Source organism: Notolepis coatsorum, assembly GCF_963971535.1.
Source record: "Notolepis coatsorum genome assembly, chromosome: 18".
NCBI lineage: Eukaryota > Metazoa > Chordata > Actinopteri > Aulopiformes > Paralepididae > Notolepis > Notolepis coatsorum.
The window spans coordinates 45,360,860-45,375,726 of NC_140182.1; the positions used below are offsets into that span (position 1 = coordinate 45,360,860).

The following is a 14,867-nucleotide window of genomic DNA, read 5'->3' on the forward strand; positions in this document are numbered from 1 at the left end:
GAGTGGCATTAGGAATCGATGCTGTCCAGAGTCCTGGGAAGATACCAGCCGCCACACCTGCAGTATCTAATCAGCGAAGCCCTCTTCAGCCAGAAACCCATCAGGTAACCAGTGAGTCCATGCCCCGGACGAAAAAAAGAAAGAAAAGCCAATCAACAAAGAAAGTGTCATTTGAATTATCCCAAGGTTACGATTGTGTCCAAAATACTCTTAAAGTCATCTCGCCATTCACTCAGTCAGCACCGGCCAAAGACCTTTCACCCCTACAGAAGCAAGGGCTAGGAGACCACGACATCCCATCACAGGCCACCGAGATAGAGGGACGTTCGGCTCAAGTGCAGGACAGCGACTCTCAACACACTGGAGAAGATCCATACAGCCAGGATCTCTTCATCACTCAGAAGAGATTCAGACCACCGTCCTCTTCAGAACCATCGAGTGGAGAAAACAATGATGGGAAAGAGGTCGCCATTACGACACGGAAGGACACAGAGTCATGCGAAAACGTCCCGCCCAGACAGAAGCAGAGGGCGAACTTCACACAGCAGGAGGAAGAACGAAACACTCCACCGACACAACATCAGAAAGAGTCACGTGCACATCTACATGACCCACTGGGGGAGGCCTATAATAAACTAACACACTTCTCTCAGCAGCCCAGAAAGGCACATCCTTTCATGTCGGAGCCCATGGTGATACACTCAAGAGGGTCACACACTCCACGCTTGGAGCCCGAGAAGGCAAACTCAAATCTACGAGAGCTGACGGCATTGATTACCTTTGGCACACAGGAGTCAAAAGAGTCACATGCCGCACACCTGAAACACAAGGAGGTAAAAACACTCACAAAGCAACCCAAGGAGTCTCCCATACGAGGGCTCATGGCTACAAGGCCGACCTACAGCCCACACACCCCCAAGCAGCCCACGTCCAAGCCAACCCTGTTCCCCTCACACACCCCCAAGCAGCCCACGTCCAAGCCAACCCTGTTCCCCTCACACACTCCCAAGCAGCCCACGTCCAAGCCAACCCTGTTCCCCTCACACACCCCCAAGCAGCCCACGTCCAAGCCAACCCTGTTCCCCACGAGGATAACAATTGACGCGTTCACGCAAACCCTGTTCCCCTCATACACCCCCAAGCAGCCCACCTCCAAGCCAACCCTGTTCCCCACGAGGATAACAATTGACGCGTTCACGCAAACGGAGAACCATTTTAACATTGAGCTCTCCTCTTACCTAAGGTACCAACAGAGTAGAGCTGCTGTGAGCTTTGTGGATCTGGAACCACTGGACCTGAGTCTAGAGCATAGAACGAGAGCAGAACTCGGTAGAATTTTGTCACGTTCTGCAAAGTCTTCTGTCGTTGAGGACGGAGACGGCAAGCCCGGTGAACAGCGTCCATCGTCCTTCCCTATAGTAATCAGTGGTGACGATGAACACTCTAGCCAGCGACTGCTGTCTTCTTCAGAAGGGAAAATAAAGAAAGAATCCGGTGTCTGTCGGCACCCGTTGTCTTCAACCCCCAGCGTGAGAGGAGAAACGACCCCTACTAGCCTCCAGTCAGAGGCGGAGACCAAGTCCACAGACACCACCTCTTCCAGCGAGGATACTGAGCTGAGCATGCGCAGTGGCAGACTGGACCTGATCAAGGTGAGTAGATACTCTTAACCGCCATTGGATGGGTTCGCATTCGACAGAATAAATGGGTTTTTAACCCTTTCAGGTTGTTCGGTCTAACATTGGAACTTTGAGAACCGAACATTCTAATGACAATGTTACAATGGCTACGAACTGGCCATTGAAATAATTTGTTCTACAATTCCAAAATAGAATTGAGAGAGAACATTCCAAGAAAACGTACACCTGAAAGAGTTAAGACCATTTAACAATTGACACACAGTTGTCTTAATTTCACACTTGTGAGAAATGTAAAGTGAACCATTTCTGGGCACATGAGGTTACAATTCAGAAATCAACCCTCTTTTACATAATTTGTGATAATGAGCATGTTCCCCATCTGCTGATCTACTTGACCATGTGTTACTGTTACCTTTATTCCCTTAATCTGGCATTCCTTTTCAATAAACGAACAAAAACATATTCTTCAATCAACTACAGGTCAGAGCCATCCAGACAAGACTCAACGAGAACTTCTTCTTCAAGGTGAAGAGAGACGCCCCTTCCCCCAGACCAGAGTCCCCGTTGATGAAACTCGCACAGGGCAGGCAGATGATAAGTAGAAAGAGACGCTGATGTTTTGGTGTTACTCAGCGTTGTCATTTAAGGACTTTGGACTATCCTGGAAGTTAATATGGCTGATCGTTTCCATTAGACGTCATTTAAATAGTATAATTTATATCCCACCTCCTATATCTCTGAACATGATCCTTGAAATGGGGAAAGGTTTGAGGTGATGATGTACATGAACAGTACAAGCACTGACTTCCTAAATGTTTGCATTATATTGAGTTCATATAGTTGTTGTGAAGTTTAGAGTTCCTGTATAAGTACAAGTGGTATCACTTTCAAAATAGGAGGTACATTTTCCTCCCTTGTTTGTTCATGAGTATGTTACCTTGTGAAGATTAAATTAAACCAATTCAACCACGTCGTTCAAATTTTTAAATGCTATTCATGTAACCCTGACATCATTATATACAGCACATCTGCATTATCAAGTTTGTTTATTTGTCACAACAAAATACAGAATACTTTATGATGAAATGCTTGTTTCTGTATGAGCCCGAGAGTGTGCTACATACAGTAAAAAAAATAAAGAAGTAAAAAGTAAGTAAAGGAATGTTCACTCAATATATACAATAGAGTAAAATGAGTAACAGTGAGGTACAATGCAGAAATGAGACTCCGGTAGCGCTTGGCTGACCGCAGCAGTTCAAAGAGGCAGTTATTTGGGTGACTAGTCTTTGATTATTCTCATAGCCTTGGCCCTGCAACGCTTGTTATAAATGTCCGGAGAGTGGGAATCCCACCTCCAATTGTGCGTTCGGCTGAACGGGCCACTCTGTAGTCTGTTGCGGTCCTGTGCGGTGCTATTCCCAAACCAGGAGGTGATGTTACCAGTCAGGATGCTCTCTATTGTGCACGAGTAGAAGTTCTTGAGGATCTTCTGACTCACTTTGAACTTCCCTAGGCACCTAAGGAAGTAGAGGCGTTGCAGTGCCTTCTTCACTACACTGTCGATGTGTGTGGTCCGTGTCAAGTCCTCGGATATGTGTACATAAAACTGTTCACTTTCTCGACCGGTGCATTATGCTATAAACTCAACAGATTAAGCCCTTGTAGTGTGTAAACTGATCCAGTCTATCCACTATAAATGACACTGGGCTGGATGTATACAGTACAGTACGTCCACAACCTACAAGAAACAATATTAACCACACATGAACCAGAGCTGATGTTTTTGCTTGTGTAGGCTGCAATGAATAGTCCTAAATCACATAGGGTTAGACATTTGATTCCTGTGCCAAGATAGTGTAGTGGTTTAGACCCATCTCTGGGGACACACGTACCCCTGCTGGCCGAACACCGACAGACCCTTCTCTCCTACGTCTCCCCCTCAACCTTCCCACTGTTTCACTGAAAAGAAGGGGATAAAAATCCCCTTCTTTGAATTATGACCAGCAGTGTGAATCTAGTAGTTGTGTGAATCACAAGGGATTCAATTATGATGATTAAGGCTACAGTTCAATTATCAAAACAAGTCTCTGCATCACGTTTTCCGTTTCAATTCCATTCACTACAACTTTTTCCACCAAACCACTGCCAATCTTTTTCTTCTCTGCTGCACCGGGGAATTAAAATTAACACAATGACAGTACTCAAACTAAATGTATTTATTTAGCCCCACACAAGTTTTACTAAAATGAAAAGCTAGGTAGGAATTGCACAGGTACACACAATGTTTTAATTTATTTATTGTAACCCTACATAAACCACCATGTGATATCCCTCCATGAATAAATAAAATAATTAACTCATTACAATCTAGGGTCCATCAGATCTGGGGTTATGTTGTGTGTTAAATCAGATCTGGGAGGGGGGTCATGTTGTGTTAAATCAGAACTGGGAGGGGGGTCATGTTGTGTTAAATTAGATCTGGGAGGGGGGTCATGTTGTGTTAAATCAGATCTGGGAGGGGGGTCATGTTGTGTTAAATCAGATCTGGGAGGGGGTCATGTTGTGTTGTACATCCAGCGTTAGTTGTGCCTGAAGAGCTTTATCCCCATCCAGCTCCAGAGGTGGAAGAAGACGTAGACTGGGATGGTGACGGGGAGCAACAGGCTGTAGAAGCAGAGGCTGCTGCTGCTGGTGCAGCCCTGGGGGAAGTTCTCATCCACGGCAGCAGAGTAGAACAGGCCGCAGAGAGACACTATAGGAACCAGCACCGCCAGGGTAGATAGAGAGAACATGCTGTTGATAGATGGACTGTTGGGGCTGTTAACAAGTGTTATTGGATATAGCCTCAAATTGATGATTGAAATTGATGTTCAATGTATGAGTGTGGGGGGCGAGATAACCTAAAGAGACAGCGCTGGAGGTGTTGGCTGACCGTACAGTTTGGTTAGTTACTGATCGACTTATTAAACTATACTCATGCAAGACTTTAACCACAGGGCACTCTGGATAAGAGAATCCGCTAAATGTCTAAAATGAAAAATGGATTATTTTACTGAGTACTAATACTAAACAATGTGTTATTATTACAGGCTAAGGAGCTGCAATGCGTTTTGTATTCAGCGCACTAGAGTCACAAACTAGGATCATGGAATAACTTAGTGCTGCCTTGTTCTACTCCTGGATTGGTGTGTTTTATTAATATTAGGTAGGTTCGGCGTGCATGCGTTTAAATCTCCATAGACGATTCAGCCGGCGTCCTGTCCCGTCTCTGGCGTCACAAGTCCGGTGTCCTTTGATGGTGTGCGTCTGTGTCTCTTCCTATGAGTCCGCTGTCACCCGATGATGCGTCCCGTGTCGGCTTGTCAGTAATGAGCGGTGTAACGGGAGTCTAGCCCTGCGCTGGCTCAGCGGGAGGCGCGTCTCTCTGTATGAGCCGGGCGTCCTGCGGGATCATGTTCGGGATGCCGTTGACGACAGGGTAGGCGATGCCCAGCTCCTCGTTGATCAGCTCGCTGGTCGTCTCCTCGTACCTGAAGAAGAACCAGAAACACATGATTACATTACATTTCATTGACATGGCATTTGCCATTTCACAGCAACGGAGAAGCATCGAGGGCAACTAAGCATTTGACCGTTTCAACTCCTGCTTTTGACACCAAGTCATTCTTGCCTTCATACAAAATTCATTGTGCCGTTCTTTTTTTCATAATCTTTTACCGCTACTGGAAATAAATATAAGTAATTTTCTGCTGATTCACCACATAAAATACTAAATAGAATAAACACCACGTCGTGGACCACATTGTGAAAGTCACCACCACATCATGATCTGCCCATCCATCATTTGAGGTGAATTCATTTTCCATTTCAGTCAGACACGGTGTTCAAGACACATTTTCAGATACACTGGAAGCCGATTACCACCAGCTTTTAAAGAATGAAAGTGACGGTTAAAGAATGAAAGTGATTTTTATATCAAGGCAAGAATGACTTGGAACCACATGTCAAAAAGACTGGTATGGTCCATTATTAAGAGGAATGACTTGGAACCCACATGTTAAAAAGACTGGTATGGTCCATTATTAAGAGGAATGACTTGGAACCCACATGTCAAAAAGACTGGTATGGTCCATTATTAAGAGGAATGACTTGGAACCCACATGTCAAAAAGACTGGTATGGTCCTTTAAGAAGAATGACTTGGAGCCCACATGTCAAAAAGACTGGTATGGTCCCTTAAGCAGGTCCAAACGTGAGAAAAACTTTTTGTGCATCAGTATTGATATCCTATATCAATGTCTAGCAATTCCATGTCTGTCATGAACTACTAGGCTATATATTTAAACCAACATTTTGTTGTGCATATTTGATATCATCCAAAACCTTGGAATAGGCCTATCTGTTCTGATCTAAAAGTGTGTGCTGTGTAGGGCTGTCTTAAATACTTCGTTCGATGGGCATGGGATTCGAATATGAAAATAAAATTCGATTATAAAAAATAAAATAAAATGATTTTTATTTTTTTGTGTGCAAAATCAACTCTGCCTCTCTTTGTTAATTACAACAAGCAATGCTGTTTGTTATTTAAGATGAGGTCGGACTCGGCACTGACAGATTTGTGTTCATTGTGCTGCTTTTATAAAGCAAAAGTGTTTTGTTTGTCTAAGATTTAAAAAGGTTTAAACTTTACAGCACTGACAAAGTTGAACAAAGTGGTGCTGTACAAGTCCCACAACATTCGAAGCTTCGAATTCCAAAAAAAAAATCGAAGGTCAGCCCTAGTGCTGTGCCATAGATATGATCAAAGCCAGGATACACAAACTTCATGATTAAACCCAGAACAGGGATAAGGCGAGTATACAAATACATGATTAAACCCAGTACAGGGATAAGGGGAGTATACAAATACATGATTAAACCCAGTACAGTACAGGGAAGTATACAAATACATTATTAAACCCAGTACAGGGATAAGGGGAGTATACATTACAAATTAGGGATGCACCGATATGAAAATTGGCCGCCGATACCGATACCGATTGTTCAACTAACACTATCGGCCGATACTGATACCGATATTTGTATATAAGTATTTGTATTTTTTTTTTTTTTTTAATGAAACTACTGTATATTTGTATGTGTATGTTTGTATTTGTAGGCCTCTTTACTTACTTAAAAAAAGGAAACATAAAGAAATATGTTTATGGTATCACTATCTCTCTCCCAGTATCGTCTTGCGGCCTGCAGAGGGATACTATTTTCTCAACCAGAGCTTTCAACCAATGCAATGGAACCATTCTGGCGGCCTGCAGCGGGATACCATTCTCTCAACCAGAGCTTTCAACCAATGCAATGGAACCATTTTGATTGACAGTCGATTCGGCCAATTACGCCACACCGCTAGCACCCACCTCCTGCTGTCCTTACCACCAATCGGCAAGCGTTTATTCATTTTCTACTTTCGGGCATGCCGCCATTGTTCTGTTTGCGAGAGCAGAACACACTTAACGTAGCTACGTTAGCTGCCCGGCCCGCCGACCGGCGCTCCACAGCATGACCAAATGAGACATAATGATTTTACTGCAACAAATGTTATAATAAAACAAAGCCTTTCTATACATTTGTCTGGTTGAAAACTTTATTAACAGATTGCAGAATGTGTAGTTGGGTACGGAATGAGCAACGGAATGGAACCGAGCTATGAACGGACTAACGGAGTAATGCCTTGTTTACTGCTATCTTCGGGTAAATAATATGCTTGTTATTGAACGTTAGAGCTGCCGCGATTACCGCATTACCGCGGTATCGCTGTTACATCACGGCCACCGCAGAGTAGGCTGAATACCGCGTCACCGCTGTTTTTTTATAATAATAATAATAAATGACCCTCCTCTCGTTGGGCTTGCGGCTCTGCAGATATACCCTACTCATCTATCGAGGTTCCAAGCGACCCTATTGGGTACCAGAAAAGTCACGTGAAACATTGCAGACCACTGATTGGTCAGAAGAGAGACGCGTCACACGTTGTAGCGTCATGCAGTGTGTTACCACCAATCGGCAAGCGCGTATTAGGTTTTTACTTCCTGAATGTCAGATCATCACAACACGGCTAATAACGTTAGCTTTAACTCTCCGCCGGAGTGGACTACATCGCTCCTAAGGAGTACTAAACGAGACATAATGATTTTACTGTCTGCAACGAATGTTATAATAAAAGCCCTTCGTTCTATACACTTGTCTGATTGAAAACTTTATTAACAGACCGCAGAATGGGACAACTCAGCACGCTCTGAGCAAAGAAAGGAACTGAGATATGAATAGAGTATTGCTTGCCTTGCTATTGTCCGGTAAATACGCTGATGTTATTGAACGTATAACTATATAATGTTAATGCCACAAAACGAATGCCTTTATTATAAAGTAGTAACTTTATAGTAATAATAATAAGAAAGGGTCGGGGGGGTTAGGGGTAACCACCCCTGCCCGCGACACCGAGTGAACGGCGCACGACCAGATGTGAAACTTCGAATCCGTGTTTCACTTTCAATAACTAATGCGTGCTTGCCGAATCCCAAACAATATTCATGCTGCAAAGTCATCCTCTAAAAATAGACATTTAGACTAGAGGCAGGCTATATGCTATAAAGAGTAGACTACTACTAAAAAAAAAAATGCATTCAAACTTTTTTTTTAAATTTTTTGTGTGCATGCGGTAATAACCGCGGCGGTAGGAAATATTTTGCTAATTTGTGCAGTAAGGAAATAATCAATACCGCGGCAGCTCTATTGAACGTGTAACACTAACTATATAACGTTAATGCCACAAAACGAATGTTTGTGTCATTTTAACAGCAGATACTTTCTTAAATGCCATCTTCCCGAGAGAGGGTGTTGACGGGGAGTTGTGTTATTAATAGCATTGAACAGCTAACCGAAAGCTAGCGTTAACTATTGTTAAAGGTTTAGCCATAACGTTACCTTGGCTAAAGTTGGGGCTATTCATAATGCAGCAATAATGGCTGCAGACCTGCAAGCAAAGTACAGCAAGTTGGCAAAGGAGTATTCCAACGCAAATCACATTTTCACCAGTAACGTTAGTCTTGCATCTCCCGGTAGCTAATGAACGGACTCGGAGTAATGCCTTGCTGCTATGGGTAATAATAATATGCTGATGTTATTGTCCGTGTAACACTAACTATATAACGTTAATGCCACAAAACGAATGCCTTGTTAATCATAAGTAGTTACTTTGATGCAGTAGCTTGTGTGTGTGTGTGGGGGGCGGCGGGCGTTGTGCAGGTAGGTCGCGAGTGAACTTTTTTTTTTGCCTTTTGACGCTACACAAATTGATGGGTATTTATCGGCGACTGCTATCGGCACATTTGAGCTTATCGGCCGATAGGCCGATAGCAGTCAACAAGGCACTTATCGGCCGATACCGATACCCGACCGATATATCGGTGCACCCCTATTACAAATACATGATTAAACCCAGTACAGGGATAAGGGGAGTATACAAATGCATGATTAAACCCAGTACAGTACAGGGAAGTATACAAATACATTATTAAACCCAGTACGGGGATAAGGGGAGTATACAAATACACGATTAAACCCAGTACAGTACAGGAAAGTATACAAATACATGATTAAAGTACAGGGATAAGGGGAGTATACAAATACATTATTAAACCCAGTACAGGGATATGGGGAGTATACAAATACATGATTAAACCCAGTACAGTACAGGGAAGTATACAAATAGTAATACATGATTAAACCCAGTACAGGGATAAGGGGAGTATACAAATACATGATTAAACCCAGTACAGGGATAAGGGGAGTATACAAATACATGATTAAACCCAGTACAGTACAGGGAAGTATACAAATACATTAAACCCAGTACAGGGATAAGGGGAGTATACATTACAAATACATGATTAAACCCAGTACAGGGATAAGGGGAGTATACAAATACATGATTAAACCCAGTACAGTACAGGGAAGTATACAAATACATGATTAAACCCAGTACATGGATAAGGGGAGTATACAAATACATGATTAAACCCAGTACAGTACAGGGAAGTATACAAATACATTATTAAACCCAGTACAGGGATAAGGGGAGTATACATTACAAATACATGATTAAACCCAGTACAGGGATAAGGGGAGTATACAAATACATGATTAAACCCAGTACAGGGATAAGTGGAGTATACAAATACATGATTAAACCCAGTACATGGATAAGGGGAGTATGATACATGATTAAACCCAGTACAGTACAGGGAAGTATACAAATACATTATTAAACCCAGTACAGGGATAAGGGGAGAATACAAATACATGATTATTAAACCCAGTACAGGGATAAGGGGAGTATACAAATACATTATTAAACACAGTACAGATAAGGAGCGTTATAAAAGTTATTTCATTTGAAGCAAAATACTACAGAAACCGGCCATATTCTATTCCATGACCCCCCCCCCCCCCTCAACATCGTTTACAGTGAAGACCCGACTTAAAGTTTAAGTTGAGTTCAAATCAATGTAATCTCTTGTATTCATTTGTATTATCGGTCACCTATGGGGTACTACAGTGATCTGCACGACACGGGTGTAATAACGCTATTGATTATTCATGGTACGTGGTTCTGCTTTTCAAAACACAGAGCCAAGTTGATAGATCGACATATATATACACGCAAAAACACTACATGCGCGTGATTTTACAGCACGACAAATTATTATTGATCGTTTAGCGATATATCTAGAATAATAAATCCTGTGTATGTTGAAACACCGGTAAGTAAGTCACCTCAGCGGCTTCTTGGACAGCGGGCAGACGAGGAACTCTAGCAGAGAAGTGTCGAAAGGTCGCTGCACCTCGTCCTTCACACCTGTACACGTTCTGACGGACACGGACAAGGGCGCTGCGCTCCGTGGGAAAGGTGCATATTTTACAAAGCGAGTTTCTTTCGCTAATCTTCTCAAAACATTTTGAAACATAATAACCAGCAAGTAGCCAAGAAAAGATCCCTAAACAGGAAGTGTGTGTGTGCGCGTATAATGTCGGTGTAACAGAAATGTAGTTCCCCTACCGATCACAAGTGGCCGGATGAACAGTTCGCCGTGAGGACAACATTGACCAAGTATGTTCTCTTAGTCATTCACTTGTTTAATATAAAATACTGTCAAATACAATTAAATATAATATAATACAATTAAATATAAAAAAAAGAAAAAGCGTCAAATAATAGCAGAAATAGCAGACAGTACAGTTTTCACATTTATCCACGTGGTGGCAGTATCATACTGCTGGGATCAGGAAAGCACTGCCCCCCCCCCTTTTTTTTTTTTTTTTTTTTTTTTTTATGTTTTTCACCTAATGGGGAAAAAAGACTGCAAATTACTCAACCTTCATAATGCCAGACAGTAAATTAGTAAAATGCAAGTACATGTTCTGTTAAAAAAAAACAAGCGGACACATACCTTATTCTAATTACATGACGTGGAATACAGTGTTGGAGGTACATGTTTTGTAGATAAGATAAGATAAGATAAGATATTCCTTTATTGATCCCCTTGGGGAAATTCAGGCATCATAGCAGCATGGGAGAGGGGAGGTACAGGTAGTAAAAAAGCAGTGTAAACAATATAACAAATCAATATAATTAACTCTGGACATGTGCAAATTGCACAACAGTCATTTGAATTGAAGTCACACTAAAGCCCACTGACATCTTGAGCATAATTTCCCTGTGGGTTCAGCCTATATAATATTAAATATTGTCAGAAAGCTTTGTCCCGGGCTAAAAGAGAATACATTCCCTGTATGGGCAGAGATATTGCTCTGAGACCTTCACAACAGAATCCCAACTTGTTCCAGGGTGGTCCCTGGCTTTCTTTGCATGACAGACCCGGTAATGTGCTTCCTCTTCTCGCCTCCAGCCCAGGCTCAGACTACAGCAGTGCAGCTCAGTAGTGCAGCTGTTCACAGTGATTCTATTTAGGCTACTCAAAAGATACTACATCATCTTTGACAGTATATAATTTATTATATGAAGATATCACGGTGGGTTTGGAACATCACACACACACACACACACGCACACACACACACACACACACACACACACACACACACACACACACACACACACACACACACACACACACACACACACACACACAAGCAAACACACACAGTTTTAGGAGAAGGATGGGGCTCAGGAGTGGTAGCTAGGTTTTTTGCGTGACTCATATTCTTCTTTTTAACTACACATACTCTCTGACAGTAGAGTGTTATTTAAAGATATGCTAGGTTTGGAACACCCCCGCACGCTCGCACACGCACGCACACGCACACACACACACACACACACTTTTTTTAATGTTTTTTTTGTGTGTGTGACTCACATTTTTGTTATACATTTACATTTACATTTAGTCATTTAGCTGACGCTTTTATCCAAAGCGACTTACAAGTTCTGTACGACAAGTCATCAGGAAGGGCACAACTCTATCAGCTGAGTAACAATGTTCATCAAAGTGTTGCGTGTTACAGTGTAGGTTAGTTTATTAGGACAAGTGCATGACAGTAAGGTTAGTTAGGGTTAGATCTTTTATTTATTTATTTTTTCATTCATGTTATTGTTATTTTGAGTTGTATTATGTATTAATTTATAGTGCCAGCATCCCAATGTTGTATCTGGGCTGTCTGTCTGATTTATCTCAGGTGTTCCGATGTCATCTTCCCCTTTTTCCTGTTTCTAGAGATTTTTCACATTGACAGTCTTGATGCTGCCTGTGGATGCCATTTAAAAAAAAAAACGTACAATGTACCTCTTGAGGAAAATTAACTATTTTATTTTGTGCGCTGCGATGATGACTGTGTTTTACATTTTATTGAGTCTGTTCTGTCCTTTTGTATTGCATGTTTGGGCACCTGAATTTGGCCAATAAGAATGGGCTTTGCTGTCTGACCTTTATGATAGGCAGGTCCTGAGGAATGTCATATGGAATTTGAACTCTGACCTTCAGGCCACAGATATATAGTCCCAACTCAAACAAAGGACAAACAGATATAATATATTTTGTTCAGACAGCAATTAGTAGACAGAATTTACACCTGTGATCTTTGCACCTACGCAGTTTTGGTATTCAACATGTTGCTGTTCTTGCATGGTCATCTTGCATGAAGTGATCTTGCATTTGTATTGTTTGTCCCTGTGCCCTGTCTAGTATGTTGTATTGTTTCATTGTCTGAGCCCTGTCTAGTATCTTGTATTGTTTGTCTGAGCCCTGTCTAGTATGTTGTATTGTTTGTCTGTGCCCTGTCTAGTATGTTGTATTGTTTGTCTGTGCCCTGTCTAGTATGTTGTATTGTTTGTCCCTGTGCCCTCTCTAGTATGTTGTATTGTTTGTCTGTGCCCTGTCTAGTATGTTGTATTGTTTGTCTGTGCCCTGTCTAGTATGTTGTATTGTTTGTCTGTGCCCTGTGATTGATTGATTGAAAAGTTTATTAACAGATTGCAGAATGGGTACAGTACAGTACAGCTCAATACATACAATTGTTAAGGGGATGCAGACCAGAGAAAGACTTTCGTCTTGTTTACATCAGGGTCCCCCATTTTCAATTCATCATAACATATATGACATACATGACATACAGATAGACAGTACTGCTACATCTATACATTTATGACGTATCAGATTTGCAAATACAGTACTGTTTGTGATACAAAAAGTGTCCAGAAAAAGAGTGTATACATTTGACGTAGAAACTGTACATTGGAGGAGGTTGGGTGGGTGGGGTGGGGTTGGGTGGGTGGGGGCTGTACATTGGAGGTGGGGGGGGGCGGGGGGGTTGGGTAGGGGGGGGGGGGCACTGTACACTGTACATTGGAATACTGACAAAGCCATACTTGGTCATTTACTGTACAACTGGGTTAGGACATTTGTAGGGGCCAGTTTTGAATTGCAGTCTCCCGTAGGTGTTCTTTCAGAGTGTTTTTGAAAGTGGGTAGTGATTTACATTCCTTTACAGCTTTGGGTAGGGCGTTCCACATTGATGTGGCATAATTGCGAAACGTGTTTAGTCCCTTGTTTGAGCCGAATCTGGGTTTAACATGATTTGTGGAGCTCCCTCTGGTGTTGTGATCGTGGTATTCACTGACCTTTGGGAAGTATTTTGACATGTACATGGGTACCTTGGTCTCGTAGTGTATCTTGTAGACCAGGCCCATTGCAAGTTGCTGTACTCTGTCATCTACTCTAAGCCATCCTAGGTTGTCAAAGTGGGCAGGGGTGAGGTGGGTTCTAGGAGTCAGGTCAAGCAGTAGTCTGACTAGCTTGTTTTGAGATGTTTGTAATTTGTTTTTTAGTGCCTTTGAGGTGCTTTGGTACCATGCAATGGGCCTGGTCTACAAGATACACTACACGACCAAGGTACCCATGTACATGACAAAATACTTCCCAAAGGTCAGTGAATACCACGATCACAACACCAGAGGGAGCTCCACAAATCATGTTAAACCCAGATTCGGCTCAAACAAGGGACTAAACACGTTTTGCAATTATGCCACATCAATGTGGAACGCCCTACCCAAAGCTGTAAAGGAATGTGAATCACTACCCACTTTCAAAAACACTCTCAAAAAACACCTAAGGGAGACTGCAACTCGAAACTGGCCCCTATAAATGTCCGAACACAACCCCCTCCAATGTACAGTAAATTACCAAGTATGGTCTTGTCAATAATCCAATGTACAGTTTTGTTTGTACAGTTGTACAGTGTCCCCCACCCACCCCTCCTACCCAACCCCCCCCCCCCCCACTCCTACCCAACCCCCCCCCCACTCCTACCCAACCCCCCCCCCCCCCACCCACCCAACCACCTCCAATGTACAGTCCCCCCCCACCCCCACCTACCCAATCCAATGTACAGTTTCTACGTCAAATGTATATATTTTTTTTTTCTGGACTCTTTTTGTATCACAAACAGTACTGTAATTGCAAATCTGGTATGTCATAAATGTATAGATGTAGCAGTACTGTCTATCTGTATGTCATGTATGTCATATATGTTACGATGAATTGAAAATGGGGGACCCTGATGTAAACAAGACGAAAGTCTTTCTCTGGTCTGCATCCCCTTAACAATTGTATGTATTGAGCTGTACTGTACTGTACCCATTCTGCAATCTGTTAATAAA

General features: G+C 42.4%; 2 protein-coding genes across 2 annotated transcripts; both read right to left on the reverse strand.

The window, feature by feature from the left end:
- Positions 1-3,921: 3,921 nt before the first annotated feature.
- LOC311245221 (phosphatidylinositol N-acetylglucosaminyltransferase subunit Y) lies at positions 3,922-4,438 on the reverse strand. Its single transcript, XM_084335041.1, has one exon. The coding sequence runs from the start codon at positions 4,430-4,432 to the stop codon at positions 4,220-4,222; it is 213 nt and encodes a 70-aa protein (XP_084191167.1). The 5' UTR covers positions 4,433-4,438; the 3' UTR covers positions 3,922-4,219.
- Positions 4,439-5,018: 580 nt separating this feature from the next.
- Positions 5,019-10,707, reverse strand: pyurf (PIGY upstream open reading frame). Its single transcript, XM_084335040.1, has 2 exons — positions 10,469-10,707; positions 5,019-5,170 (listed from the first exon to the last, which is right to left on the reverse strand). The coding sequence occupies exons 1-2, from the start codon at positions 10,657-10,659 to the stop codon at positions 5,029-5,031; spliced, it is 333 nt and encodes a 110-aa protein (XP_084191166.1). The 5' UTR covers positions 10,660-10,707; the 3' UTR covers positions 5,019-5,028.
- Between the last annotated feature and the right edge of the window lie 4,160 nt (positions 10,708-14,867).

Excerpts from the sequence above, each read along its gene's own strand:
- LOC311245221 (XM_084335041.1), bottom strand. The coding sequence starts at position 4,432 with ATGTTCTCTCTATCTACCCTGGCGGTGCTGGTTCCTATAGTGTCTCTC.
- pyurf (XM_084335040.1), bottom strand. The coding sequence starts at position 10,659 with ATGTTTCAAAATGTTTTGAGAAGATTAGCGAAAGAAACTCGCTTTGTA. Across the intron at positions 5,171-10,468 it reads CTGTCCAAGAAGCCGCTGAG|GTACGAGGAGACGACCAGCG; the intron begins GTGACTTACTTA and ends GTTCTTCTTCAG.